Source organism: Orbicella faveolata, unplaced genomic scaffold, assembly GCF_042242905.1.
Source record: "Orbicella faveolata isolate gen_17 unplaced genomic scaffold, um_ofav_v1 contig_3, whole genome shotgun sequence".
NCBI classification, from domain to species: Eukaryota; Metazoa; Cnidaria; class Anthozoa; order Scleractinia; family Merulinidae; genus Orbicella; species Orbicella faveolata.
Genome location: NW_028301558.1, coordinates 10,080,001 through 10,105,842, shown reverse-complemented (window position 1 = coordinate 10,105,842; position 25,842 = coordinate 10,080,001). Strand labels below are relative to the sequence as shown.

The window sequence follows — 25,842 nt, the reverse complement described above, 5'->3', positions numbered from 1 at the left end:
AAAGATCTGCGAAATCTCTGCGAAAGAAATTTATGTATATGCTACGAAGAAGCCACAGCTTTTTATCGTGTCAGATCAGATTAAACATGGACAGGTTTTTCCTGTTTCTTGTAGTCCACGATGATGATCCTGCGACTCAAGAAGGCAAGATGAATTCAACAAATTTATTAGTCATTTAACAGTTCCGGTTAATTAATAGCTTTGATGAGTCTCATTTCAGTTTGTTTGGAAGAATACTGATACTGAGGATGTTTGTTTTGATGACATGATTGTTGTGTATAGTCCTTGGAAAAAATTTCTTCACCCTCAAGTTGGAACATATGCTTTAGTTCAAGTTAAGCTTGAGCTTTCCTCTCTGTTTCTTGTACCGTAAAATCTGTGTCAATATGATCAACAACTTGGTTATTCGTTGAAAGTAGATTGAGCTTAACCGCTCTGGAAAGTGGGAGAGCAGTCTGGCAGATGGAACCTCTCTAACCCCTTGCAACAGAAAAGGGCCAGTGTTGAGAGAAGATGATTGATTGATTGATTGAAAATTTATTTGTCAAAGTCCTTTAGTCCATAAGTGGTGAGAATCTGCTGAGATGTCCTTGGGAAATATCAAGTGCCCTGCGTGTGAATTTCTTTTCATTTAATAGAAACAGAAAATCAGGAAAATTTCTCTATGTTACTGTGCACTGACACTTAGTTCCTTGCTATGTTCTAGGCTATTGCCAATGCCCTAAAGATGGGATTCCTGGTCTTCAGAGCTTGGTTAAAGATCTTGTTTCTTGTCATGATGAGAGTGAAAATTCAAGCACAGATCTTGATAATGCTCAGTCAATGTTGTTTGGTGAGTACATGTTCCTGACATTGATATTGGGCTCTTGAAGCAATTCATGACTGAAACGTGAGCATATTACAGTGGAACCCTGTTAATCTGGTCACCAACGGGAGACAAAAATCTGGCCATATTAACAGGGTGGCCATATTATAGGGGTTCTTTAAACAAGGAAATGAATGACTGAGCTTTTGTTCAGAGCAGAATAAAGTAGCTGTAACTACGAGGTGGCCATTCTACTGTTTTTCTAAATTTCACCTGAAATTCCATGGACTTCATCATGATGTCCTCTCATTGGGCCAGTGGGTGCTTACTGCATGGACTTGGTACTTATGGTTTACTTACTCACCAGGGTAAGACTTACGTAACTGGGTCAAGACATCATTTTTGAGACATGTACAAAATGGAATGGTTGGTTACTTTATTATTTTCTACAATTATAAATGCATGTAGATGAACAACATTAAATTTCATTTCAATTCTTTGTTGTTCTATTTTGTTCTGCAAAATCCTGTAATTTTAAAATGTTCAGCTAAGCTAGATTACACGTCATGACCCTGTGTTGTAAATGACATCTTTGACCTTATTTGAACTTCCTCCCTTTTTTTCTTACATGCAGATCCTCTTTTGGCTTTAAAGAACTGGACACCTACTATTCATTTCAGTCTTGTTGAGGATAAGCAATTTTCAAATCAATTTGAGGTGATTTTAATTTGCTTAACACTATTATTGGGTGGAAAATGGCAATTAGCAACAAATCACATGACACTTAACAAGTATGAGCCAAAAGCACTCTCATTTTATATAACTATTTGCTTAGTCATTATCACCCTCATATGCCGTGATGCCAGCATACGCTGAAGCCAGATTTCTGGTGATTCAAATATTAATTTTAAAGACGGTGCCTACTAAATACAAAGGTTTTTGCGCCAGGCTAGGACCATGTGGAAAAAGTAGATCTTTGCAAGGGCTATTGGAATCCACCAAGAAAAATGGGGGTAGCCACGCATTTTTTGAGACAATTAGCCTTGAATCTCAAAATGCTGACATTGGCAATTTTCTGAAAAAAGAAGAAAAGGACATTTCTTCACAGATTTCCTTACAATTTTCCTTTACATATAGAGAAGCAAACAAATTTATAAAGATCTTAAAACTGCATGGTACATGGTAACATAAAAACCCTTTTTTGCAACAGTGCCCTTAGCATCTCTGACAGCCTTCCTCTGGTTCAGCTAAAATATAGTCTAAACACCTTTTACTCACAACCAAAAACCTAATCACGTGTTGAATAGTTTTGCCACTTTCATTTCATAACATAAAATGTAGGGGTAACCACATGTTTTTCTAAGTTATTCATCTTTTTTGAGATTTATGGTGTGTGCTACAGTTTTCCTGCCACCTCCCCAGTAAGTCAAACATTTGCAAATCTCGCGCTTGTTTTGCGTGAGCACTATGCCATCGGCAGGAACATTTTTGCAGTTGGATTTCAGTATAATTTTTGCCAGATAACAGCTAGTTTTTCAGCTGATAGATGTTAACAGTTAGTGATTAGCGATATGCTGCTCTTCTGGTGTTTCTGGTTAAAGTACTTGTACAGGCTCATTAAACTTGATTTGGTCACAGTAGGAAAATTTTGCTCTCATTTTAGTCGTCAGTACTTAGTAGCGTAGTTGATTGCGTCAATGTCAACCCCAGCGTGCGCATGGCACTTAAACCATGTCTTGTGCGATGCACAGAATGTGTGCGCACTAACAAAAGTAGGCACTGTCCTTAAGAGAAGTTTCCCAGAGTCTACAGCAAAGGACTGGGATCATGTGTACTGACAGCACTGCAGTCAAGTATCGATTGATACCCTCGATTGACCCTCGATCGTTATGCGATCTGTTAAATACTGAGAAGCCCTCCGATGGTTTCTAAAAGTCATACATGACACGATCGACACTCCATTGACACCTTGGTTGACACTTGATCAACACTCCATTGCCATCTTGGTTGACAGTCGTTTGAGAGTCGACTAATTTTTGATCGATTCATATTAGTTGGTCGATACTCGGCCGGCTATAGACCGACTGTTGATCAAGTGTTGACAGAATGTTGACCAAGTATCAATTGGGATTTTGATCAGGTATTGATCGAGATGTCGATCAAGGGTATCGATTGAGGGTATCGATCGAGACTCGACTGGGGATGCCTGTAGTACACATGATCGAAAGACTGAAGGATTTGGGACTGTGAGCATTGCTAAATATAATTTAATACCATGTGACTTGTAATTAATGAATTCATTTTTAGTTCAATGCTGTGTACCATGGGGTTTCCTTAAGGAAAAGGCACCAAACAAATTGACTGGCTAGGGTGCAAAGAAAACATTTTTCTTAGTCTTGCCCTTCAGGCGATCTCTATCTACAGTACTATGATGTACTATCCCATAAATCATTCTTACTACATGTATCCCCAAAAAGATCTCTACTTGTACTACTGTAATACCGGTAGTTTTGAATTTCTGCAATTGAAATTTTCCTAAGCAACTTCACTTGCCCATTCAGCTAGTAAAGGACAGAATCCACTATCCTGACTGGATAATCCACTAGTCCCAGGCTATCGGCCAGCACTTTCTTTCCACACTGTAACTAGGGAAGGGGCTATGGGGGCTATGGGTTAAGGTTGAGAGGTAAGGTAAGCCAGGTAAGCCTGAATAGCTCTCTGGCCAGTCAGCCTGAATGGAGCATGTGTACTAAAGGCATCCACAGTCGAGTGTCGATTGATACACCCAATTGAACCGCAATTGACTCTCGATCTGGAACTAGTTGCAGGGCAAAAAATTCTTGTAACTGTATGTAAGAAATCAAAATCAAAATTGTGAGTTCAACAGGTAAAGTTCAAGTTTGACTGAGGTGTCAACGGAGTGTCAATCAAGGGCATCTATCGAGGGTGTCAATCAGCACTCGACCGCGGATGCCTTTAGTACACACGATCTGCCTGAATAATGCTCAGGTTACTGACCCTGCTTACAGTTAGCTCTCAACAATGATAATGATAATGGCAACACCCTAAGCTCCTACCTTTCACCCCTCACCTGTCAACCTGCCAGCTGGCTGTGAAAAAGATTTTTCCAGCCTGTAGGCCCTGTAATGGAGATTATTTCTTATGAAGAAGTTCACTTCAAAAATTGGCTTGGCTGTGAATAACAATAATATTGCCTTCCTTTTGAAAACCTTTATGAAGCCACCTGTGTTCATGTAAATGTTACCAAGCGATCTAAGTTCTTCATTTGTTACTGATAGTAAAAGTACATGTAGATGTACTATAATACTTCTGATTGAAGATGACGTCTATAGAAAAACATTTTTAAATGCTTGCATATGACATTTCATTGTCATCTTGGTGCCATTCAAGAATGAAATTTTTATTGGAAACGAGATGCTACCAAAATATATGAGTTTTAATACATGTGTGTCTTTTAAAATATTTTAATAGCGTTGTTTTTATTATTTGCTGCAAAGTACTTGCTGTGTCTTTTTTCAGTGTTTTTCAAGATGGCATACAGGAGAATATCTCAAGGAAGTATTGAGACTACTCGAAAAGCCAGTTAGTCCTAGGAATCAGAATCCTGTTGATGTAAGGTACCGGTACTGATTGATATTTCCCTATAAGTATGCACTTTTTGCTGTGCATGTTGGAGGGTACTGGTGGATGCCCCATGTTCGATTCATCTAAGTCCGTCAATACTTGGCCGACTATTGACCGACTGTTGATCAAGGGTTGATAGAGTACCAATTGGGATGGTGATCGAGTATTGATTGAGATGTTGATCAATAGTATCAATCGAGAGTATGGATCGACACTCGACTGTGGATGCCTTTAGTACACATGACCCGCGTTCATCAACTAATTACATAAACTTCTTTAACACCTCTAGTAGAGCTTTACATGTATGCCAAGCTAACCCAGCTATAGGGAGCTTGAAAAAACCACGTTGGTAACAGCAATGGCAACATCGCTAAACAAAAGATTTATGAGCAGAACAATGGCTGTGCACATGCGTTATAATTCTTAGTTCATTTCTTTGCCGTCCTCTGCAAAACAGCAGCGTAAAATGACCAAATTCTGCATTGTCTGGAGAATGTGAACCACCACGGCTAATTTTTTAAATTTTTGTTTCGAGTTAATCGATGTGTCCTAGATTCAGTTTCATGATGGCTTTGACAGTGATAGACAAATTAAATGACTCTAGAGTACCACGAGGTTCATAGGTAAAATATAAACCCATTTTTTAATCGACGCTGTCCTCGATGTCGCCATTGTGGTTTCTTAAGCTCCCTAATATTCAAGCAACACCAGACAATAAAGAAAACAAAAGAATGAGACTGGAATTTGGGCAAATTAATCTTTCTTACAAATTTAGGTTGAGTGGTATGTGTAGGTCAGCATTGGCAAATAGCCCCATCAGCAGTTGTGACAATTGCCTGCCTTACAAGACACATGACTGTTAATTTTTACTTTGTTTATTAAAACTGATCCAGGCCCCATTGGTTTGTAATAAAACTTCTCTTGCTCCTAAATAGTTCTGATAGTGATGCTGAAATTTCTGAAAGACTACACCAGCTTGCAGATGGTTTACCAGATCAAGGTACTTCTGTTCAGTAATTTATGAATAGTTCTCCAAAATTAAGTGATACATAAATTAAAAATCTATAATTTAATTAATTATTATATTTAATTATTTAATTAATCATATCTTGTTCCTACTATTTACTAACTCCACACAAGAACATCAACCTTATTAATTATGTACTAAACTGTTATTAATTTATTGTTTTTTATACAAATTTGGTCATTGCTTCTTGTAATGTTGTAAAATTGTACAGAGTATTGAATTCCCTACACACATTTGTATATAAATAATGAATAAATAATCACTTTATTTAAAGATGGGAAAAAGAACTTTTAAAACAGTGTGGGAACTGACAATAGGTTTATTCCTAATGCATTCAATATTCATGTTGCCAGTGATTTTTTTAACTTACTGTCTTTTAGGCAATGTTTAACAACGGGCCAATAATATAACTGTAATTTGTTATTTTATTAGCAGGAGTTCCCATTGATGTCTTTTGGTTCATTTGTGGAAAGATCAATGTGCCAATCAGGTAATTTTATTTAATTTATAAGGATGATAATATTTTAAACATTTCAATTTCTGTCATTAATGTTTTGATCTGACCTCATTATTTGTGAACTGTGGTTTTCCTACCAAAAATTTGCTTTGTTTCTTACTTCTTCAAGGACAGTTAACCTGCATTTGAAGAATTATAAATCATTTCTTGACAATTAAAATATTATGTGACGTAAACTGATTAGGATATTATTCACTTTTGAATGGTTCAGGTCCCATCTGCACCTGTTTGGAGCATTAAAGCGCTTGCAGCAATGGCATAATGCCAACATAACTGTTCTTTGCAGTAATGAGTTTGACAGGTAAACTTTTGTTGCTGTTCACTGAGATTTGCTATGAATTTAATTGAGCCTGTGTAATGCATATGGATGTGATAGTGATCTTGTTACTTTCTACACTTAGTGGGATGACTTGTCAGTGAATTTTTTTACCAAAAAGAAACTGTAAATACGGTAAACTTTTTGGTAGAGTTTTCATTGTTTTCAATAGTGATGGTTTGCGACCAATCCCAAGAGATACATATGACAGAGGTTTGGCATCCATGTTCGATGACACTAAATGAATTCAAAGAAAAAGTCTGCATACCAGCCAAGTGGCCCATTAGGCTGGAACTTAATATCTCCAGTTTCTGTATCATAAAGCAACTAGGAGTATTTCTACTCCCCCCTGGATGGGATGCTAGTTCTTCACAGGGTTACCCCCAACATTAAAAATTTGTCAAACGAGAGAAACTTATCAGAAATATTTTGTCAATGCCATCCAATATTGCTGTATCTGAGGTGAAAACCAAGATTCACAAACAAACGAAAACTTCTCAGAACTGTCCAGTGGCTAGGTGCTGACTAGTTAACGAATTTGCATTAACTGATTGTGATCTAGCAACATGATAGTGTGGATGACTTAAGATGAAACATCAAAATTTCAACAGCGCTTTTGATAATTTTTATTTATTTATTAATTAAACATCTCTCCTGTGTTATTGAAGGAATTCCTTTATGAAGTCTTGGCAGAATAGTCTGAAGTTTTCAATCTCACAGCTAAACCAAAATGATATCACTACAAAACTATTTAATCCATCAGTTGAATGGCAAGGTTCTCTGATCTTTGGTGAGGTAATTTTATTTTCATATTTTTTTCTTTGTTCCTTCTATTTGTGCTACTTCTTTTATGCAAATCTCTATTTACCAAAACAATGCACTCTTTACATGTAGTTCTTTTGTTATTGTCATCCCAGGGTCAAACACGAACTGAACTGCCAGGATTCAATTTGTGTTTTGAAAAGAGCAAGAAGAAGATGGAACCCAGTTTCAGTTTGTCTCAATGTCAAGAAAAAAGGTTGTAGCACCTTTTCATTATTTTAATATTATTGCAAAATAACTGTAGTAATAGTTACTATAGTTTATTGTTATTCATTCTTGGAGTCAAATTGAAGACCTTGGTTCCATGTCTGTCACTAATAATATTTTAACATTGTTTTTTCATTGTGGAAGTTTATTTGAGTGATTGTCATGTGAACTTAATTCACTGGACCTCTGTAATATTGCAGGTATTTAATTTCAAAAAGTCTAGAATAATAGAATAATTCTGTTTGTACCACAATGAAAAGGTTACTTGAAACCATTTACGTGTGGCCATTAAACAATTTCCATATTTATGTTACAAGGGGGAGTTTCCTTAGAAATATCAACCAGGGCTTTGTTGCTTTAATTTGTATACAGACCTTACTGAACAAGACCATGCTTAGTCAGCACGTGGTTGTACTGTATTGTATCTCACAATGTATTTTTATTGACAATCTTCCTGGCATTATAATTAGCTTTCTCATGTTTTACTTTCTCTTCTAGAAAGGAGAAAAGTTCCACTTATGTTACAGTCTTCATGGCATTGGCTTTCTCATGTTTTACTTTCTGTTCTAGAAACGAAAAAAGTTCCACTGATGTTGCAAACAGTCTGCACATTGCACCTGAGATAACTATCCTCTGCAAAGTTCAGAAGCACACTGTTCCTTTCCACATGTTTCTGCCAGTAAGACTAGGACTGTATCCTTTTCTGTATTAGACCTGTACTTACAGGGACTTCAAGGCGGGATTTTATTTCGGCAACGAATGAATCATTTGGACTTAGGCTTTATTAGAAGCTAATCTCTATTAAGCCTAGATCTCACACTGCCAACTCGAAAGAATATCTTGAGAGCTGATTGGTTACCACTGTATTAGTGACCTTATGATTGAATTTCAGGCCAGCGTGCAGTGAGTGTTTAAAAACTCTCACTTGACTATGAATGGCATTCCATTTTATTACTGGTAAGTCTATTTTGTTAAGGATTGACCACTGAGACTCGAGTATACACTCTACTGAGCAGTTACCTTTCATGCCATTTTAAGACTTGAAATTTTCACAAACATTTGCAATGAGGTACACAGGAGGCAGGCAGAAGAGAGGGGAATATTTATGTTCTATTCTCATAGCATGCTGAATTTGTGTCAAAACAGAAACAAGGTCTTCGGCAGCTGCCTAAAATAGTTTAAATTATGTGCATGCAAACTAAACGTGATGAAGTTTCCTTGACTGGTGTTGTGTTGAATACTAAGTAGCCTGAATTGCTTATCCACCAAACTTTCCGCAAGACTTGTTGAATGGCTTTCTTTTGAAAATAACAAGGTAAGTTTCATTGCATTTTAGTAATCAAATTGGCACATAATACTGTCATTTATTTGCTTTTCAACTGAGAGAGAAATGTTGAGCTTCTAATTTAATGATCCTGATCAAGGTATTAAATGGTTACAAAGGGTTGGGAGCTGAAGGTTAAAGGGGTTAAGTCTGCATACAAGCCAAGTGACCCATCAGGATGGAGGTTATCCCGGTTTCTATAACTTGAAGTGACTAGGAGTACTTCTACTCCCCCCCTGGATGGGATGCGAGTCCATCGCAGGGTTACCCCAGTATTAAATTTGCTGGTACCTATTTGTACAACTGGGTGGAGAGAGACACTGTGAGAGTAAAGTGTCTTGCCCAAGAACACAACTCAATGTCCCCGGCCAGGGCTTGAATGCAGATTACTCAATCCGAAGTCAAGTGCAAAGTACCTACTTAGTAGCCTCCTGTCATCTGGGATTCTCAACTTTGTTAGTGTATCTGTAAATAACGAATTTCTCTCTGCAGAACATCGCCTTGATTGGAAGCTTACGGCTTGTTGCTCCATCAAAACACTGCTCGAAAAGAAATAACAAAGAAGCTTGGTTTGATTTTGTTAAATCTGAAGACCATTTGGGTATGAGTTGATTCCATTAGACATATTTCTGCAGCTGTTAGAATAAGTAAGGCCATCCCCTTTTTTTCCTCTGTTTAACGTCGTCCGACCGACCCAGATTTTCGCGTTTTCAAAAAAAAAAAAAAGTTACACAGAAGGCAATGAAGGCAATGACTCATTATTTCAAACAGTTGTCACTTTAATCTGAAACATAAGCAATTTTTTACCTTACAGATTTTTAGTTTTTCCCTGTTCTCGTTTGATTTTAACGACGTCGACTTTTTCATGCCTCAATTGCCGCGATGTTGACTTTGTAACCACACCTTGTTGTTTCCAGGCTCCACGGATATTATGCTGAGGTACCGGGCCTCCTAGCTCCAGACTCCTTTTCCAATTAATATTTTATTTGTGTTTTTTTTTCCTTTTCCGACCGACCGATCCAAACTCAGAAAATGCATTCGACAATAAACGAAAAAAAGAGGGGATGGCCTAATGAAAACAGCTATATATAACACAACATGCTAAGCCCTTCTGCGATGAACAAGATAAAATTCAAAATTGATGGAAGCCCCAAAATAATAGATTAAAAAGGTAGAAGAACATTATCCTTAAGTAGAATCAATAAACCAAAACAAAATGAGAATGGCCAACATTGGAGGAAAATTACCATGGATTATGAGGGACAGACCAGAAGCCTTCAGGACAAATGTTTGGCTTTTACTATCCCAAACTAAATGACACTGAACCTCTCTCTAGAACAGGGGTCAGAAACAACTTTATTCTATATGTTTTGCCCGTGTAAACAGACGTCTTTCCTTGCATGGTCAATCTTCCTCCACTTGAGAGACGCCCAATACAACCTCCTTCCCATCTCTTCTTCTCATACGCGTGAGCTGGAGGGGCAGGAAGAAGAGAGATCCTGGGAACGAGGCATCGCCTGATGACATTGAAACTAAAACATTCCATTCTGATGACGTAGTACCGCAGAGATCCGTGTCTGATTGGTTGATACTTACACCTGAAAATTTCAAACCCAGCAAGAACCCAACAAAGACACTAGACAGGTCTTTGTGGAGTTACTGTATTTCAACAAAGTAGAATTGCTCTAGTCGAATTGCAGCCTTCATCTTTCCGGAGGAAAACTTGAGCGCGCCCAGGGGGATATTAGTTTAGGAAGGTTCGGCCTTTGGTTGTCTCTTATTTGTTATTTATTTATGTTTTTTTTAATTAATTATCTTTATTTGATTGCCTTTTATGAAATAATTTCAGCTGCCATCAAAGTGGATTCTAAAGCTGGAGAAGATGACAGAGAGTCATGCAGGCGTGTGTGTCTTATATGTGGAAATACTGAGAAAGAACTGAGTGTGTATGTTCTGAGACCACCTGAACATCTGAATGGCTGGATACAGCATGACTTGTCCACAATGCATTCTTCACTCCTTATTTCAAATGATCAAGAAGGTGAAAAAAATGTAAACGTTTGTCTTATACTAAAAAAATGTAGCTTTCGCTTATACAAGAAGGTGTGAAGAAGACACTTTCCCTTTTTCTTATCCTTTGACGTTTTATACCTTTCTCTCTCGTGTAAATACCATATCAAATAGTCATTAAATCGTAATAATATTTATAATGACAAATCCACTTTTCCTTCCATCATCGTGTTGCCTGTCTGTCCATGGCGCCTTTCACTTTTCGATCTGATTGATAACGATTTGAGAAGCTCACTAAACTTTGGAATAAAAATTAAACAGTGGCAGCAATGACAGTAGCACTAATGATAACATACTTTTATTACAAGAGCTTCAAGCAAAAAGGAAGCTGTGTTTTGTGTAATTTAAGTGTCCATAAGGCCTACAGGGTTTTTGTGATTTTAGTATCTCTATAACATCTAAAACTGTATTCAAATCAGAAAAATGAATTCCGATGCTTTTTTTGGCCTGAAATCAAGCTTTAAATTTCCCGCTTTGGCCACGCCCAATGAAGTTGACCGCGTAATGAAAGATTGGTGATGAATGAAGTCACTTCAGGAACATCTCAAAGCTTCGTGTTTTTAATTTGCTTGCTTGACGACCGCATTGTTTCACCAACTTCGGTTTATTTGTTTTTTGTCGACGAAAACTCCTAACCACTACTGAAACAACAGTGACCTAAACTAGCACGATTTGACAATTTTTGACTTGACTTCACGACTCATTCAGAAACCCAGACCCTTTTTTTGCACTGACTCACGGTCAACTTCATTGGACGTGGCTGAAGCGGGAACTTTAAAGCTAGATTTTAGGGCGTTAAAATGTCGGAATCCAATTTTTTTTCTTAGAATACCTTTCTACACAATATAGAGATACCAAAACTACAAAAACCCTGTTGGCCGTATAGACACTTTAAAGTTTTTCAAGGCATTATACCTTGGTGTTTATTTGATGTCGAAGTGTCATTAATTATAGGAAACGGGATAAAACCGTTTTGGAAACATTGATTGTCTTTAAAATGTCAAACGAACCGACGGACCTTATTAATTTATTTTAATTTATTTTTTTAAACAACTTTTAACTTTATGTTGATTTTAATAAAGTTGTATGACATGTGTATTTACTATGTACTTTTATTGTAGTGGGAGGACCCTTAAGATTTCCAGATCTGACAGATAGGTTTTTGGAAACAGAACAGAATTTGACTGAGGTCTTACTGCGCATGTTACAGCAAGAACTGAGTGAGTAACAGAATTTCCCATTTCAAATGCAGTAGAATCCCGATTTCTCGAACCCTCATCTTTTAGAACCTCCCGATAACTCGAACCAAAAGTCGTTCCCCCTTCTCAGTCGAACACTGTCATTTTAACCCCGATTTCGCGAACTATCCGATTTTTCGAACTAATTTTCGTTTCCCTTCGAGGTTCGAAAACCTAGGGGTTCCACTGTATACATTTAAGAACGGACTGGATAGCGTTTTTTCAACTTGTAATAAACCTAAATATCATTCAAGTCGGTGTTGTTATATTTTCAAGCCCCCCTTTTTTGCGAAATGATCATTCCTCTTCTTCCTTTCGGCTATATCAGCTTGATCTCTATCTCTCAAACTGACGTCACCAGTTGATGTCACGTTACGCTTTGGCCGCGTATTCGAATGCCATTTTTGAAGGTAAAATAGCTGATCTTTGCACATTGGTAAAATCAACATTTTGTTTCTAAGCTTCTCAAATTTTGGAATTTTGCATTTCAAACAGCGTACTTTAAAATTATGTTCATATTAATTTCGCTTCATTGTCACATTAAACATTTTCATGTATGTCTTTTTGCAGAAACTTCAGATGACTTACTTTCAGCTAACCCTACTCCTGACATTGTGGATCAAATCATATCAGAAAAATGGAAGTTCTTGAGAGAGCAAAGGTAACTGATATAAGCGCATAAACCGTGACAGCAATTTCGAGTTCTCTTCCGAGCGTATAATGCCTTCGTTCGGTTAAAATGTTATTGAAAAGCTCGGTGGCTCTTCAATTTTGGCTGTGTTCCATTGTTGTTTTAAGGGTGCAACTCTCATATTCCAATCACGGACATTCAATTTGCAAGTTCTGTTTGGTTAAACCTCTGCAAAAGTAAACTAGGGGAAATGCTATCTTTATTGTTCAATGGACAGACAAACAAATTTCACGTTAGATTTTTGCCAACAAATGACGTCATGTTGCTTAGCGACATCCTGGTAAATTATCGGAGATCGGGGGTACTTACCATTTACATGGGAAAACCGGAAATTCCAGTTGGAAAATCAAATGGTTCGCGCCATTCCATTTGGGAAGCTTCAGAAAATATGGGATGTGATTTGAGGTGATGCTATTTTTCTGATCTTTTTAGTCTCTCTGGCTGATGTGGATATACTTTATAACAATTCCCTCTCCCGCAACGTCAAATTTCATTGTTTAATGTTTATGCCTGAAATTTCCAACCGGATGGTTTTTGTAAATGGTAAGCACCCCGGATTCCGATCAAAGTGACCGAGTCTATGTGGATAATGCTTTGGAGTCTCATTAAACATGATCCAAGGTTTAGAAATCTCACTGGTATGGCTTGATTCAAATACATTCTTTCTTTTTTGTAAGAATACGTTTTATAAGAATATCGAGGCTGACATTTGCGATGAGACTGAGATTTTGAAAACGATATAATTTAGTTGTATTGAAAGTTCGTAAATACAATACAGTTATATGTTTTTAATTAAACCGTATAAAATTCTTCTTGTATCTAAATGGTAAAACTAGCCAAAAAGCAACGAAAACAGCATTAGCCGTGCGTTCGATGCTGACTGACACTTCTACAAGAAGTTATGTGCGTCATATCAAGCTTTAATACCTGCAGGCTGACTCCAAAATTACTTGAACACCATCCAGACACCAAATACATTCGAAAACAGAAATGTCATGCGTCATAATCTAACAATATTCACATGAACAATTTCAGCCTAAAATCGGCAGGAAAATAAGAATATTCAGCCTCGCCCAGAAAACAATATTCCCATGAAAAAGAGTGTATGTTGCAGTTCACCTTGACTGTGAAGGCAACGAGGGCATTGCACTGATTTGAAGTGACGTTTTAAGCGAGTTGCTGGCCTTGTCTTTCACTCGACGTTTTAATGCGACGTATTATGTATTATAAAGTTAGGTCTCAGCTGCTACGTTTGCAAACAAACTGCTTGACCATGATATTTACGTTTTGGCATACGTACTTGAAAAGAAGGGCTTCGTTTCTGGTACAGTCAGGGCGTGGAAAAGTAAAACAGAGGGAAAACCGTCAAAGATGCGAGGAAGGAAAACAAATACTAACAAAATGAGTAAGTTGCTTAGAATTTCAATCAAGCTTCCCTGTGAAAAGTTTGTGATTCTGGCGAATGATCCATTTAGATAATATATGTCCTATAAATACCGTCTTCTAAGTACCCCCAGTAAATCAGTGTCGTACTGATATGTTATTGCAGGGAAAAGTTGTTTCGCGATGGGAAAACACGTCAACTCGAGGCTGTTAAGAGGGAAGTTTTACTTCAAGGCTTGTCAGGTGATATGCCTTCAATGTTAAATATGTTAACTAGCGTAAAATCATTTTCTTTTGAACTACATAACATCATTTAAATTTGATGCCGAAAACATCGACTAGTGCAAACTTTTGTTATCAGACTAAGACCTTTTTACGTCCTTAATTTAGCTTTAGCTTGCGCTAAAGAAAGCGCATGCGAGTCGGGCAGGTGGGCACCGGGCAAATCGACCGGCTGAGGCCGATTTTGCCCGCCTGGTTTAACCACCTCGAGGAAATTTTCGTTCAAAGTTAGTTCAAAACGTTTTGCCTGCTTGTGAAAACCAGTTGCCTTCTTGTTGAAAACGTTAATGAATCCCCTGGCTCGGAACACTCCATAAACAGTGTGAAACGCTAGTGTTTTTTTTTTTTCTGTTAAGATGTTTAAGTGGAAACAGAAGCATATCAACTAGGTGATATGCTTCTGGTTGAAACCATACTAAGCTCTTTCAAAGCATTGTGGATAGAACATCCATTATGTGGTGTGGTTCTCGTTCTCGCACGGTGTGAAAAAAGTGTTTAAGGAACTGAAACTATAAATGCAAATGTCACTTTACCTAATGGTGTAACACGGGAGAACTCTTAAGAACTTGTTATAAGGTATACGTGCATCAGGATAGAGTTGAAAGTTTGGTTTCAGAGCAAAGCGGAGAACCAACAACGAACTCAACTCATATTGATGAGAGGCGAGCGCTACCCCGACTTTCAAAAGATCTTCAAAATCTTGAAAAAGAGGGGTTTAAGTTATGCTTTTTTTAAGTCGACCATCTGTTATTGCCCTCTTTAGTTTAATTCCAGATAAAATTTATTTGCATTTTGTGTATGATTTACAGAAATACCTTTGTCTCCAAGTAAATGGCCTGAGAGAGCTTGGCTCATTAAAACTGATCCAAACACAAGGTAAAGCAATTTTACTTTTGATTTTATTTGATTCCTTACAAAAGAGCTGCTTAGGGTAGCCTAGGTAGCTTGGTTTTTAGATTTTTAGTCTCTCTGCTCCTTATAACAGGATATCTGAAAATAATCAAAGCGTTGTTAGATTTATTCTCGTGTTAACAACGTACTGGGGTTCATTTGTATTAAGATTCACGTCAGACAATCGTTCAATGTGCTCTGACACTTTAAAAAAACTACCTGTGTTGGTGGGACCGTTTAACTCGACAAATGATTAGTTGGAGGCAAATGAGTAGCAGGAGTCAGCGTGGGGGACTGGTTAGGGCGCCGGACTTGATATCTCGACGTCGCGGGTTCAAGTCCCCCTCAGACCACTAAGCTGAAGTTGTTTCTCGGTATGTAGACCCTAGTTCAACTCCTTGGTCATGCTGATAAATAGCCAACTGGTCTGCCTCCCGCCAGTTGAGATTTAGTTGATATATTAGTTTCTTTCAGTTTAAGTGGCATGCCTGTGAACTCGCTAGGTGTAGCTAAGCACATTGACCATTCTAAACAACAACATTTGAACATTTTTTTGGGTAATTGAAATCGGTTAACATGTTACCGATGTAATCGATAAAAGTGCCGTTTTTTGTCACTGACTTGTATATTTTGTTAAAATATACAAGTCAGTGACAAAAAACGGCACTTTTATCGATTATGTCATCTCCTGACTACATTTGCTTAATTTTTAAATGTTACCGATGTATTGTAAGTTTTTGTTTACCTTATCGTATAGAGTTAAGCACGCTACTGTGGGGGACACGGACAAACAGTTCCCGTTATTAGCGTCAGGTAAGACATCAGTTTGATTTTTCTTTCCTTTGCCATCTGTTCAGCATATCGATCTCAAGTTAAATTTTGAAGGAAGGGTCAGGTAATTGCTGAACGCCAATATTTACGGTTTCAAGACGCCAGACGCCTAAACCTTTACGTCAGTTCAAAAATTTATTAATGAACCTAAAATATAGTTCGCAAACTAGTTATTAGTGGTACTCGGGGTCGTGAGCTTTCTCTTGAAGGGAAGTCGCACTTATGGTAGGTTTCTTTGCGTGTTAGCAGGCTCACATATACTTTGAAACAGACGTCTTGTCGTTTTGTTCTTTTAAAAGTTTTATCATTGAGTATTCAAGATATCTTGGAGAAATTCCGCATGGATGGAACACCTGCTAGAAGTGACCTCGTTCCCATTCAACCCAGGGTGAGATAATGTTATAAGTTATACTATTAATAGTAAAATGCCGTATTTTCCTGAGTAATGATCCCACAAGCGACTGTGAGATGAGTGTCATCCCAGATTTCTTCTCTTTTTATGAGTGGCTAATGAACCCTTTAATACCAAGGGTTAGGAGTGAAATTATCGAGTCTAACGTAAACATGCTGAACCAACCGACCTATAATCCTTGAGGAGTCCTTGTCTAGATCTGAATACAGCCCACTAACCAATCTGATGGCGCGCGTTGCATTGTAAGAGGGGCTCAATATGGTGGTGGCTTTTACGGCTAACGGTTATAGAGTGGTTTTTATTTGAGTTTCGAAAGTAATCAGGCAATTACTTTAGTTTCGGTTTTGGTTTTACTACGGTTTGCGATTGACTGAGTAGTCTAATTGGTTTGTAATTCGCTTGGTTTTGGTTTTGCGACACAATTGAAAACTGCTCTATTTCAGTGGCTTATTTACGGCTAACGTGTAATTTATGTTCCTTGCGATTAACAGCTTGTTTGAAAAAGTTAGAAAATTATTTTGATTAATTACTGTAAAACATATTTAAGGTCCTAAGACCATTCCGGGATGGAAGAAGGCATAATTTTAAGAATTGTAGACTAACCTAATTACTACTATAGTAAGACAAGACACATTTTTTTACGGCCAACGGTTAAAATTTTCCAATTTTTACACTTACTATACATTGTAGTCGCCATCTGTCTTCTCATGGGCTAAAAGCTTGCAGTTAATTCTGGGAAACAGCGCAACCTACAGATTATTCACTAATCTGCAAGCAGATTAGTGAATAATCCGTAGGTTGCGCGCGCAAAGCATGATTTCCGAGAGCAATGTGAAGTTCACGGACAGCGAAGTAAGAACATGGCTTGTCGAAGATAAACTGTGTTCGGTGCGACAATGCGTTTGTCGTTATTTTCTTTAAAACAATGTATAATAAAACAATTATTAGATTCCGTTTTTGTGACATCCGAAATAATCAAGGTCTCGGTTAGTGTTATCAGCCTCAGCTTTCGACTTCGGCTGATAACACTTACCTCGACCTTGATTATTCCGGATATCACAAAGACCTCATCCAATGATTGTTTACTAATGGCTAAATTTTTGGCCCGTTTTACGGCTAACGGTTAACCTCTTAGAGACCCTCATGCCTACAGCCAGTTGGCTTTGCATTTTAGATGAGTGTGGCGTAGTAGACGTAGGACCAGTGCTGTCTGTTTTTTTCTCGTGATTCTCACTAAGCCCATTTGGAAATTTTTGGATAATGTTTTTTTTTTTTTGCAAACGTTTAATTGCTGCTGTGTTTCCAATTAATTTATAGGAGGAGAGTTTACGTGAGAGACGTATCCAAATAGGCGCCGATGACGTGAAGGGAAAAGGTTACCCAGAGGCACTTGCGACACTGTACCACGGCATTGAGTATGGTTTCTTTGTATTCTGTTATCTGTATTCTTGGCATTTCTTTCAATGATAGTTGAGAATTTTGTGATATTACCATAGTCTCCATTTCCTAGATGAAGAATTTCATAATTCTCAATCACCAAATGTTTGTTTGGAAATGTGCTAATACTTTGAAGAGGGATTGGATTTTGCGGCTGAAAGATTTGAATCCTTGGTTTTATCCTGATAGTGCAGGTATCAAAGCGGAAAAAAAAAGACCCTTTAAATTATACTTATTTAAAATCACCAGTTTGGACTTATGATCCGCCTTTTTTGGAGTTTTATTATTAATGTTTTCTAAACTAAGCTCGTTGCACAGCCAGTCTCTATTGACTGTGTATGTATCAATCCTTACATTCAGTGTCGTACTTCCTTTCCTGTGTCAGATACTGCCTTGATGTTCGAGAAGCCATCTCTAAGGATTCGCAGCTTGCACAGCTTCAATCTTCACATGTTAAGCTCGAGACGTTTTCATCCTGCGTGGAAAGGGATCACAAGCCATTGGCCAGCCGCTGTACCCAGGCTGCGACCAAAGCGGCCAAAAATGACAGAAAGCAAAGCTTAATGAAGCTCAGTGTACCTCTGACTAAAACAGGGCACGCAGGAAAGGGAAGAAAACCAGTGTCTTTGATAGGAAGGTAAGATGAGGGGGACGGTTCCGTGTAACGAGTATGAAACGAGTGTGTAACGAGGGCGTAACGAGTTGTACCGAGTTATAATGTTTCATTTCAAGTTATGCCGAGTTATTCTGAGTCGTGCCAAGGCCTGGCGAGTCGAACCTGAAGCTTTACTGAGAGATAAAGAATTGTACCGAACCGGACAGATTTGTGTCGAGTGGTACCATTGCGTAGCGAGTCGTTACGAGTTATCACGTTTCTTATCGAGTCATACAGAGTCATGCCGAGTCCTCTCAAGGCCGGACGAGTCGTACGTTCAGCTTTACCGAGAGATAACCAGTTGTACCGAACCGGACAGATTTGTATCGAGTCGTACCAGTGTGTACCAAGGCTGGAAGAGTCGACGGAGTCGTACGTGCAGCTTTACCATGAGTGGTCGAATTCTTCCGAATCGCACCGATTTGTGTCGAGTTGTACTATTGGGTAACGAGTCGTCACGATTCACATCGAGTAGTAACGAGGCGTACCGTTGTCGTACCGATCGTGAAAAGTTGCGATTAATTTTAAACATCTTTTAAACCATCTTTGGTTGTATGCCCACCAGAGAGAACTTGGTGTAGAGAATGATATATCAAACCTGATAAGTGTCTTATTTCCTCAAGGTCGCTGAAGAGGGAATCACCGGTCGCGAAGAAAACAACGGTAGCAACGAAAAGAAAGCGACAAGAGCCAGAAGAACAAGGTTAGATCAGATTAGAAGTTTGTTGCATTATTTTACAGCGAAACGCTCATTCTTCAAGATCCTTAGGCAGGAAATGAAGTCGAGGGGAGCTAGTGGGGGAAAATGAAAATGAGACAGTCAGGATCTGGGAAACCTTTATTCGTGCACTTCCGTGCATCCCGCGGTGAATTCAAACACAAGGGTGCCAGTTAGTGAGAATGACATCTAATTGATTTCTTTGGTACTTTTGGGCTATGTTTACACTTGATGCCCAAGTACGGTGCTCGAGTAAGATTCTCGCTGGCCGCTAATGTGAACACCCTCTTTCCAAGTAATCACACCAGAATTCGTGCACACTGCCCTTACCCGGGTACAAGGTCTCGACACTGTACTCGGGCACTATATGGTACTTGGGTTTTTGGAGTGCCAGTGTCTGAACGCAACGCTGTTTTGTTTCGGTGCACAGGCACCAGTCCTCGGGCACCAAGTGCGGAAACAGCCTTACTCACATCATACTTTCTCACCTAGGCCTCAGTACGCTATGCAGTGCAGAAATCACATACCTTTGTGTAAATTGTATTATATGTAAGGATTGACTATGTATGACTTTGCTACTTTTGTGTTCTCTTTTTGATTTAGAAAGTAAACCTGATGAGATAGATGAGGATAAGAACAGGGAAACGCGCTCAGAAAGACACAAGAGAGTAAGTAGACCCAGGAATGGAAATAACTTTTTAGAGTTAAGTTTAAAACTAGCCTACAGTAGCAGGTATTACCATCGCGGCCCCACCGAAATATCTGCAACTGGACGCTACGACCAAATAAAGACTTCCTATCGTATTGATCGTGATCTTTTAGCCAATATCTGCCAATTCAATTTAATAGTCGTTCAGAGCTTTACTGAAGATTCGGTTTTACGCTTAAAAAGGAACTCCCCTTTCCCCCGCTAAAACAGAGAACAAGAAATTGTCGTCCCCGCTTTCCAGCTTCTGCCCCTTTTCAAACCATTCTTGTTCACAACACAAATGCTAAGTGCCCTGTCTTTCGCCTTTTATGCTGATTTACGCATAGTTGAATGCCACCACTTTTTTTTTCTTTCTATCGGCCAGTGGCGAGCATGGCATAAAACTTCACCACAACAATTAATCCTTATTATTTGACAATAGGCCACGTCCGATGCAATAATATTCTAACATGGTTCCGAGGCTTTCAAGATAAAATTGCAAATTTGTCTCTCAGTTCTCGAGAAACTTGGATACAAAGAGAACACCATCAAATATTGAAGTTTGTCCTGAAAGCCTCGGAGCCAGATAAGAATATTGATGTATCGAACGTGGCCTATTACTTTGCCATCTACAAATGATAGCCAGTAAGGAATACACAAACTTTTATTTAGATGAAGCAGGATTGCTTAGAAAACGTTTTAGGGCTAATTATCAGTTCCAAGTTAGAACGATAAGAAAATCATTTGTCAGCCATTTCGTCTTGACTATTTTTCAGCGCCTCCGTCAAGTTGTACAGAAAACGCTTGAAGACAACGGAATTGACTCTAATCACCCATTCTACGAACCATGCACTGAAAGACTGTACTCTCTATGTAAAAGTTTCCTGAAGGTGAGTTTATTACCTTCTCTGTTGGTAGCGTCCACATCTACTTCAAAATGGGCCACACCATACATGTAGGGGCCTTCTCGTTTCGTCGGCGATGAGCGGGAAACACGGCGCGCGGGGCTTCATGGTTGTGTTGCGAGACGCGGAGCAACAGGCCCACAACAGCCCCAAAACTCCGCGCGCACTGCGCGCAAACCAAGGAATAGGGACGATGTAGCCGCAGGACCTTTATATCCTTCTTCATTTAGCATGTAGAAGCAAGGGTTCCCCCACTTCCTCTAGATAAATTATAATCTTGGCCGGGTCATTCCGGTTGCCCTGGGTGGAAAAAAGCACTACGAGAGTAGTGCGAGTCTTGCCCGAGAACACAATGCCATGACCCTTACCAGCGCTCGAACCTAGACTACTCGTTCTGTGCGCTTCCGGAGTCTTGTCATTTATTTTATTTATTTATTTATTTATTTTATTGTATTGTATTGTATTGTATTGTATTGTGTTGTGTTGTGTTGTGTTGTGTTGTGTTGTGTTGTGTTGTGTTGTGTTGTGTTGTGTTGTGTTGTGTTGTGTTGTGTTGTGTTGTGTTGTGTTGTGTTGTGTTGTGTTGTGTTGTGTTGTGTTGTATTTTATTTTATTTTATTTATGAAAGCTTCGACTTATTCCATCATTATTTCTCTTTTTTAATTTAATGCAATTTTGTGAAAAATCTCCTTCTTCCCCACAGGGAGAATGGTGTAAACATAAGGAGTTCCTTAGCCAAAAAGACCATTTTCTACAAATGTAATGTTGACAAGTTTACTTTGAGATCGTAAACAGGTTGTTTCCACGCAGCCATTATAGATTTTACCTTCGCATTTTCTTACAAATTTTAAAGTTAGCTTGTCGTCTTTTCTCTGAGGATGGGATTTTGCTCTCGACAAGTACAGTAGTAACACGTCGAACTGTGGTTTTCCATTTGTGACACGCCCGCGTGATATTTTCTTTCAGGATCTGCGCTCTTCTCACGGCTTAAACGACGAGATGAAAAGATTGGCAAAGAGCATCGTTCATCAGGTAGTACTAAAATATATTCACATGATGTGTATTTATTACTTCTTCATGCTGGAAATGGAACTAAAATCAGGTTTAAAAGTTCTATATTGTCTCGTTCGCATCCGTTAGATGAGTCACTAGATGAGTCACGCAGCGAAGTGGGGAAAGCGTTGCGTGACGACCCAACTAACGGCTTTGAACTAGAGGAAGGGCGACTTCGTGCGAACCGTTTCTACTTCTTTAATAACTTATCCAACATACTAAGCTACACTTTGAAGACTACAGATGTCGAGTGGCTCCAGTTGCACGTCCAACATAAATGCTTTATACAGAACACTGAAGGAGAGATCAGGGCATGATTAGCACACTTGTGCGACTGAAATTCTCGTTTCTCTACAACCATGCAGCTTCGATCGCTCCCGAGGGTGTCTGCCATAGAGAGTTCACTATGTTTCGTTCTCTTGTTTTCTTCAGGTGATAGAATTTGAGACGAAAAGAAGATCAGAAGAGAAAAAGACATGACTAAAACAATATTTAAAATACTTTATTTCACATTATTTTACTGTATAGCTCACACCATTACTTTAGATAATAAAATTACATCTTAGGTTATTAAAATTGTTGGCTTCTTTAGGGTAATTCAAAAGGTATTCTTTGTTCAGCTGAATCAGAGACTCCAAAAGTACGCTTCCGCGTGCGTTTCCCCATTCGTTCCCAGTGCATCTCCAGCGCATTTCGCGTACGTTGCACAATCAATTTCCACTGCGCTCTATACTGCGTACTAGTACTCAGAAAATTAAACTCTCTCTGGTTATTAATATTTTAAGTTGCTTTTGAGCTAGTTCAAACGTATTGTTTTTGGTCCGGCCCACTCCACAATAGTTCACCCTGGATTCCCCTCTTCTTTCCATCTTCTCATTCATTTTCCCATCTTCCATCGCGGTTTTCGCGTGCAACATACTAGAGGACATTGCATAATGTGTTAAATGTCCCTGTTTTCATCTTGCATTTTGCATTACATTTTGCGACTATTTCGACTATTCAGTTAGCCTTTTTCCTTTTGGTGTGACAAGGCCTTTGTCCCGCAACATACCTAAACCTTCCGTAAGTTTGAGAGTTTCTAATGCGCTCTCATTCTGAGCGAGATTTTATTTTATTCTTTATTGGTTACTCGCAGATTTTTCTCTGCTTCTTTATCGTCTTTCTGTTTGCTTTCGATCTCGATCAATTAGAGATCTATTAAAGGCAGTTTTGACTTCGCCTCTGGCTTGCGTTACATTTGGTATCCCAGCTGAGCAGGAATCCTTGCGTTACACGAGGTCACAGCTGAATCAGTAGCTTCTCAGCTGACGTAACAGTTCGATGATACGCATGCGCTCCCTTTCAGGAGCCTGTTGACGACGGCCCTTGCCAGGTAAGTCGTGGTGCCTCCCTTGCCGTCACGTGGTGTGTTGTGGAACTGATCTTTAGCACTCTGCACAATACAAACCAAATTCAGGATATATTATCGAAAGTAATTTGTATTTGCTTTGATTTTGGATCTACCACGCTAAGCGATTGGCTTAAAAAACTCGCGCAAATTTGTCATCTAATCAGAGGTAAAACCAAAACCAGTGGTGACTCGCTCGCACACATTTTCCCGCGCTTTTCGTTGGCTACATGTATTTGCTTTGAGTCTTGATTGGTTCACTGGATTGCCTGTGTCCTTTGTGATTGGCTAGAGTGATTACTTTGGTTTCGGTTTTACGACACTCGTTGAAAACTGCTCTACTCGTGGTTCAAAACACTATATATGTTGCACCAACCATTCCAACCGCATCTGTTTTTGGTTCAGATTTGGCGAAAGTATTGGTTGATATTACTGCTGTTTACTATATGCCTAGTTCCGCAAGTGAGCAAGAAAGTATGTTGGGCGTACTATAGCTTACCTCACTGTTTTCAGGCCCCAAGTCACTAGCGAAAAGTTCAATGGCTTCATCTACCAGCTGTTAAAGGAGAAACGGCAGTGAAATAGAAACCAAACAACATCAGTACAAACGTTCATTCTCGTCTCGAGACCACATTCATCTTGGGCAGCACTAAGAGTCACGACCTCTGGCACGAGCCAGAGACCGCGAATAAGATTTGGGGGAAAATCGAGGCTGGCAAGAGGTCGTGATTTCTGCTGCCGAACAAAATGATCGCAGTCTCGGGATCGGGAATGACAGAACACTAAGAAAAGGTTGGTACGGCGTCTCAAAGATATAAGTAGACTGGATTAGCAAAGGAAAAATGAAAAACAAAATCTCAATTCTTATTCAAAACAGCGTCATGTGAAAGGACTCCTCAACAGCTTTGTTTTTAAATGGAAAACGAAGGTTCTGACGGAAGGTTCAAGAATTCTTACCTCGTCCAAGTCAATACACTGGCTCAGCTCCACTTCCGGGTTTCTTTCAAGAATTGTTGCAAGTACGACTAAAAGCTGAAAAGGGAGATGTATACGGAGACTGTGTTAACAGCCTGACTTACGAAACGAGAAACAGTCTGTTTAGTCTTTTAGAACCAAAAACTGACAAGCGTTGCCTCGTAACACCTTAAATTCTTCTCATGTTCGTCGCATTCGACTGTAAAAAATTGCTCCTAAACACTGAGAGGTCGGAACGACCAATTATGAATTTTCCTCACTGATATTTTTTTTTCCCATAATAGAGCTTTTATAGAAAAGTACGACTAACAAAAATTGGCAAACAATATCCACACGTAATACTTTAAAGCTGGGTTGAATCAAAGTATGAAACAAATACCTCCACTACTATCTGTCTGTATTCCGGGTTGGAAATGTCGCTTAGCAGTTCTTCCACCTTGAGCTGAAAGTTCCGTTCACGATGTGTCATTTCTGATATTGTGGGAAGCTGCAAAAACATTCGTTCAGCAAAATCTCAGCTAGCCGTTGCTTACATGACGTTCCCTGCAGTAGGCCGCAATTGACCTTTACGGCGATACGGCGGCCAGTTTGAATTCTATTGTTTCAAATGCTCAGGGGGCAAATACATAACTATTTTACCCCCTGAACATCCCATAATAGCTACTTAGGATAGGATTCAAAATGGCCGCCGTATCGCCGAAACGGTCCATTACGTTTTTGTTGCTACCTGCTCTTTCTACAAGCAATTCTAGCTATTGCCAGTGTGCAACAAGAATCTCAAGCGGTTTAATAGATGACTCATTAAACGTGATTACATTCTGCCATTATCTTATACTCTGGTATTCCGTTATAAATTTGGATAAATTACGCAAATAGTTCAGTTTGCATAAATTACCCAAATGGTTGTTACAAATATATTGATCATGTTTGCAATCCGTATCTACGAGGCACGTCCAATGTTACTCCAGGGGTGCTTACCATTTACAAAAACCATCCGGTTGGAAATTTCAGGCATAAACATGAAACAATGAAATTTGACGTTGCGGGAGAGGGAATCGCTATAAAGTATATCCACATCAGCTAGAGAAACTTAAAAGATCAGAAAAATAGCATCACCTCAAATCACAGCCCATATTTTCTGAAGCTTCCCAAACGGAATGGCGCGAACAATTTGGTTTTCCAACTGGAATTTCCGGTTTTCCCATGTAAATGGTAAGTACCCCAGGCAAACATATTCCGTCTGTACTGTTACAGTTTGATGTTTCAATGATTTTGATTCCATTTCATTGATTCTGCTCAGCCCTTATCGCGTGATTTCTGTTCACTCTATAGGAATTCAACCTGATTCATGGTATTCTTGTCCAGTTTCCTTTTATTTCTAACCCTGCGCACTATTAGTATTAGGTTTCACTTTATTTGACTGACGTATACACGTCAAGTTTGACTTATGCACACGTAAAGTTAGTTTAGTCGGCTTGATATATGATGGTTATTACGTCAAGCTTACAGCAAATGATTTCAATCCTAACCATTAATCAGATAACATAATCTGAAAGATTAACA

At 38.9% G+C, this 25,842-nt stretch overlaps 2 protein-coding genes across 3 annotated transcripts in view; one reads left to right on the top strand and one right to left on the bottom strand.

Annotated features, from left to right (window-relative positions):
* On the top strand, window positions 1–22,493 carry LOC110065883 (mdm2-binding protein-like). Of its 2 annotated transcripts, none has more exons than XM_089298034.1 (26): window positions 1–144; window positions 707–832; window positions 1,440–1,522; window positions 4,346–4,443; window positions 5,386–5,450; window positions 5,913–5,967; window positions 6,206–6,295; window positions 6,979–7,105; window positions 7,228–7,328; window positions 7,910–8,032; window positions 8,585–8,654; window positions 9,156–9,264; window positions 10,513–10,704; window positions 11,855–11,953; window positions 12,542–12,632; window positions 14,212–14,288; window positions 15,137–15,203; window positions 15,976–16,031; window positions 16,349–16,437; window positions 17,779–17,876; window positions 18,284–18,535; window positions 19,177–19,256; window positions 19,875–19,939; window positions 20,736–20,849; window positions 21,831–21,896; window positions 22,350–22,493. In XM_089298034.1, exons 1-26 carry the CDS (start codon window positions 33–35, stop codon window positions 22,395–22,397), a joined length of 2,553 nt encoding a protein of 850 aa, XP_089154160.1. In that variant the 5' UTR covers window positions 1–32; the 3' UTR covers window positions 22,398–22,493. The 2 variants fall into 2 exon arrangements, with proteins under 2 accessions (XP_089154160.1, XP_020628709.2); XM_020773050.2 differs by having other exon boundaries at window positions 5,910–5,967.
* LOC110065882 (phosphorylase b kinase regulatory subunit beta-like) overlaps window positions 22,399–25,842 on the bottom strand; it is a 31,300-nt gene continuing 27,856 nt past the window's right edge. Inside the window, exons 31-34 of the mRNA XM_020773049.2 lie at window positions 24,659–24,766; window positions 24,262–24,336; window positions 23,804–23,860; window positions 22,399–23,349 (exon numbers count right to left, since the gene is read on the bottom strand). Coding sequence (XP_020628708.2) covers window positions 23,218–23,349; window positions 23,804–23,860; window positions 24,262–24,336; window positions 24,659–24,766 — 372 coding nt within the window. The 3' untranslated portion in view covers window positions 22,399–23,217. The remainder of the gene's footprint in view (window positions 23,350–23,803; window positions 23,861–24,261; window positions 24,337–24,658; window positions 24,767–25,842) is intronic.

Excerpts from the sequence above, each read along its gene's own strand:
- LOC110065883 (XM_020773050.2), top strand. The coding sequence starts at position 33 with ATGTATATGCTACGAAGAAGCCACAGCTTTTTATCGTGTCAGATCAGA. Across the intron at positions 1,523-4,345 it reads AATTTTCAAATCAATTTGAG|TGTTTTTCAAGATGGCATAC; the intron begins GTGATTTTAATT and ends GTCTTTTTTCAG. Across the intron at positions 4,444-5,385 it reads CAGAATCCTGTTGATGTAAG|TTCTGATAGTGATGCTGAAA; the intron begins GTACCGGTACTG and ends GCTCCTAAATAG.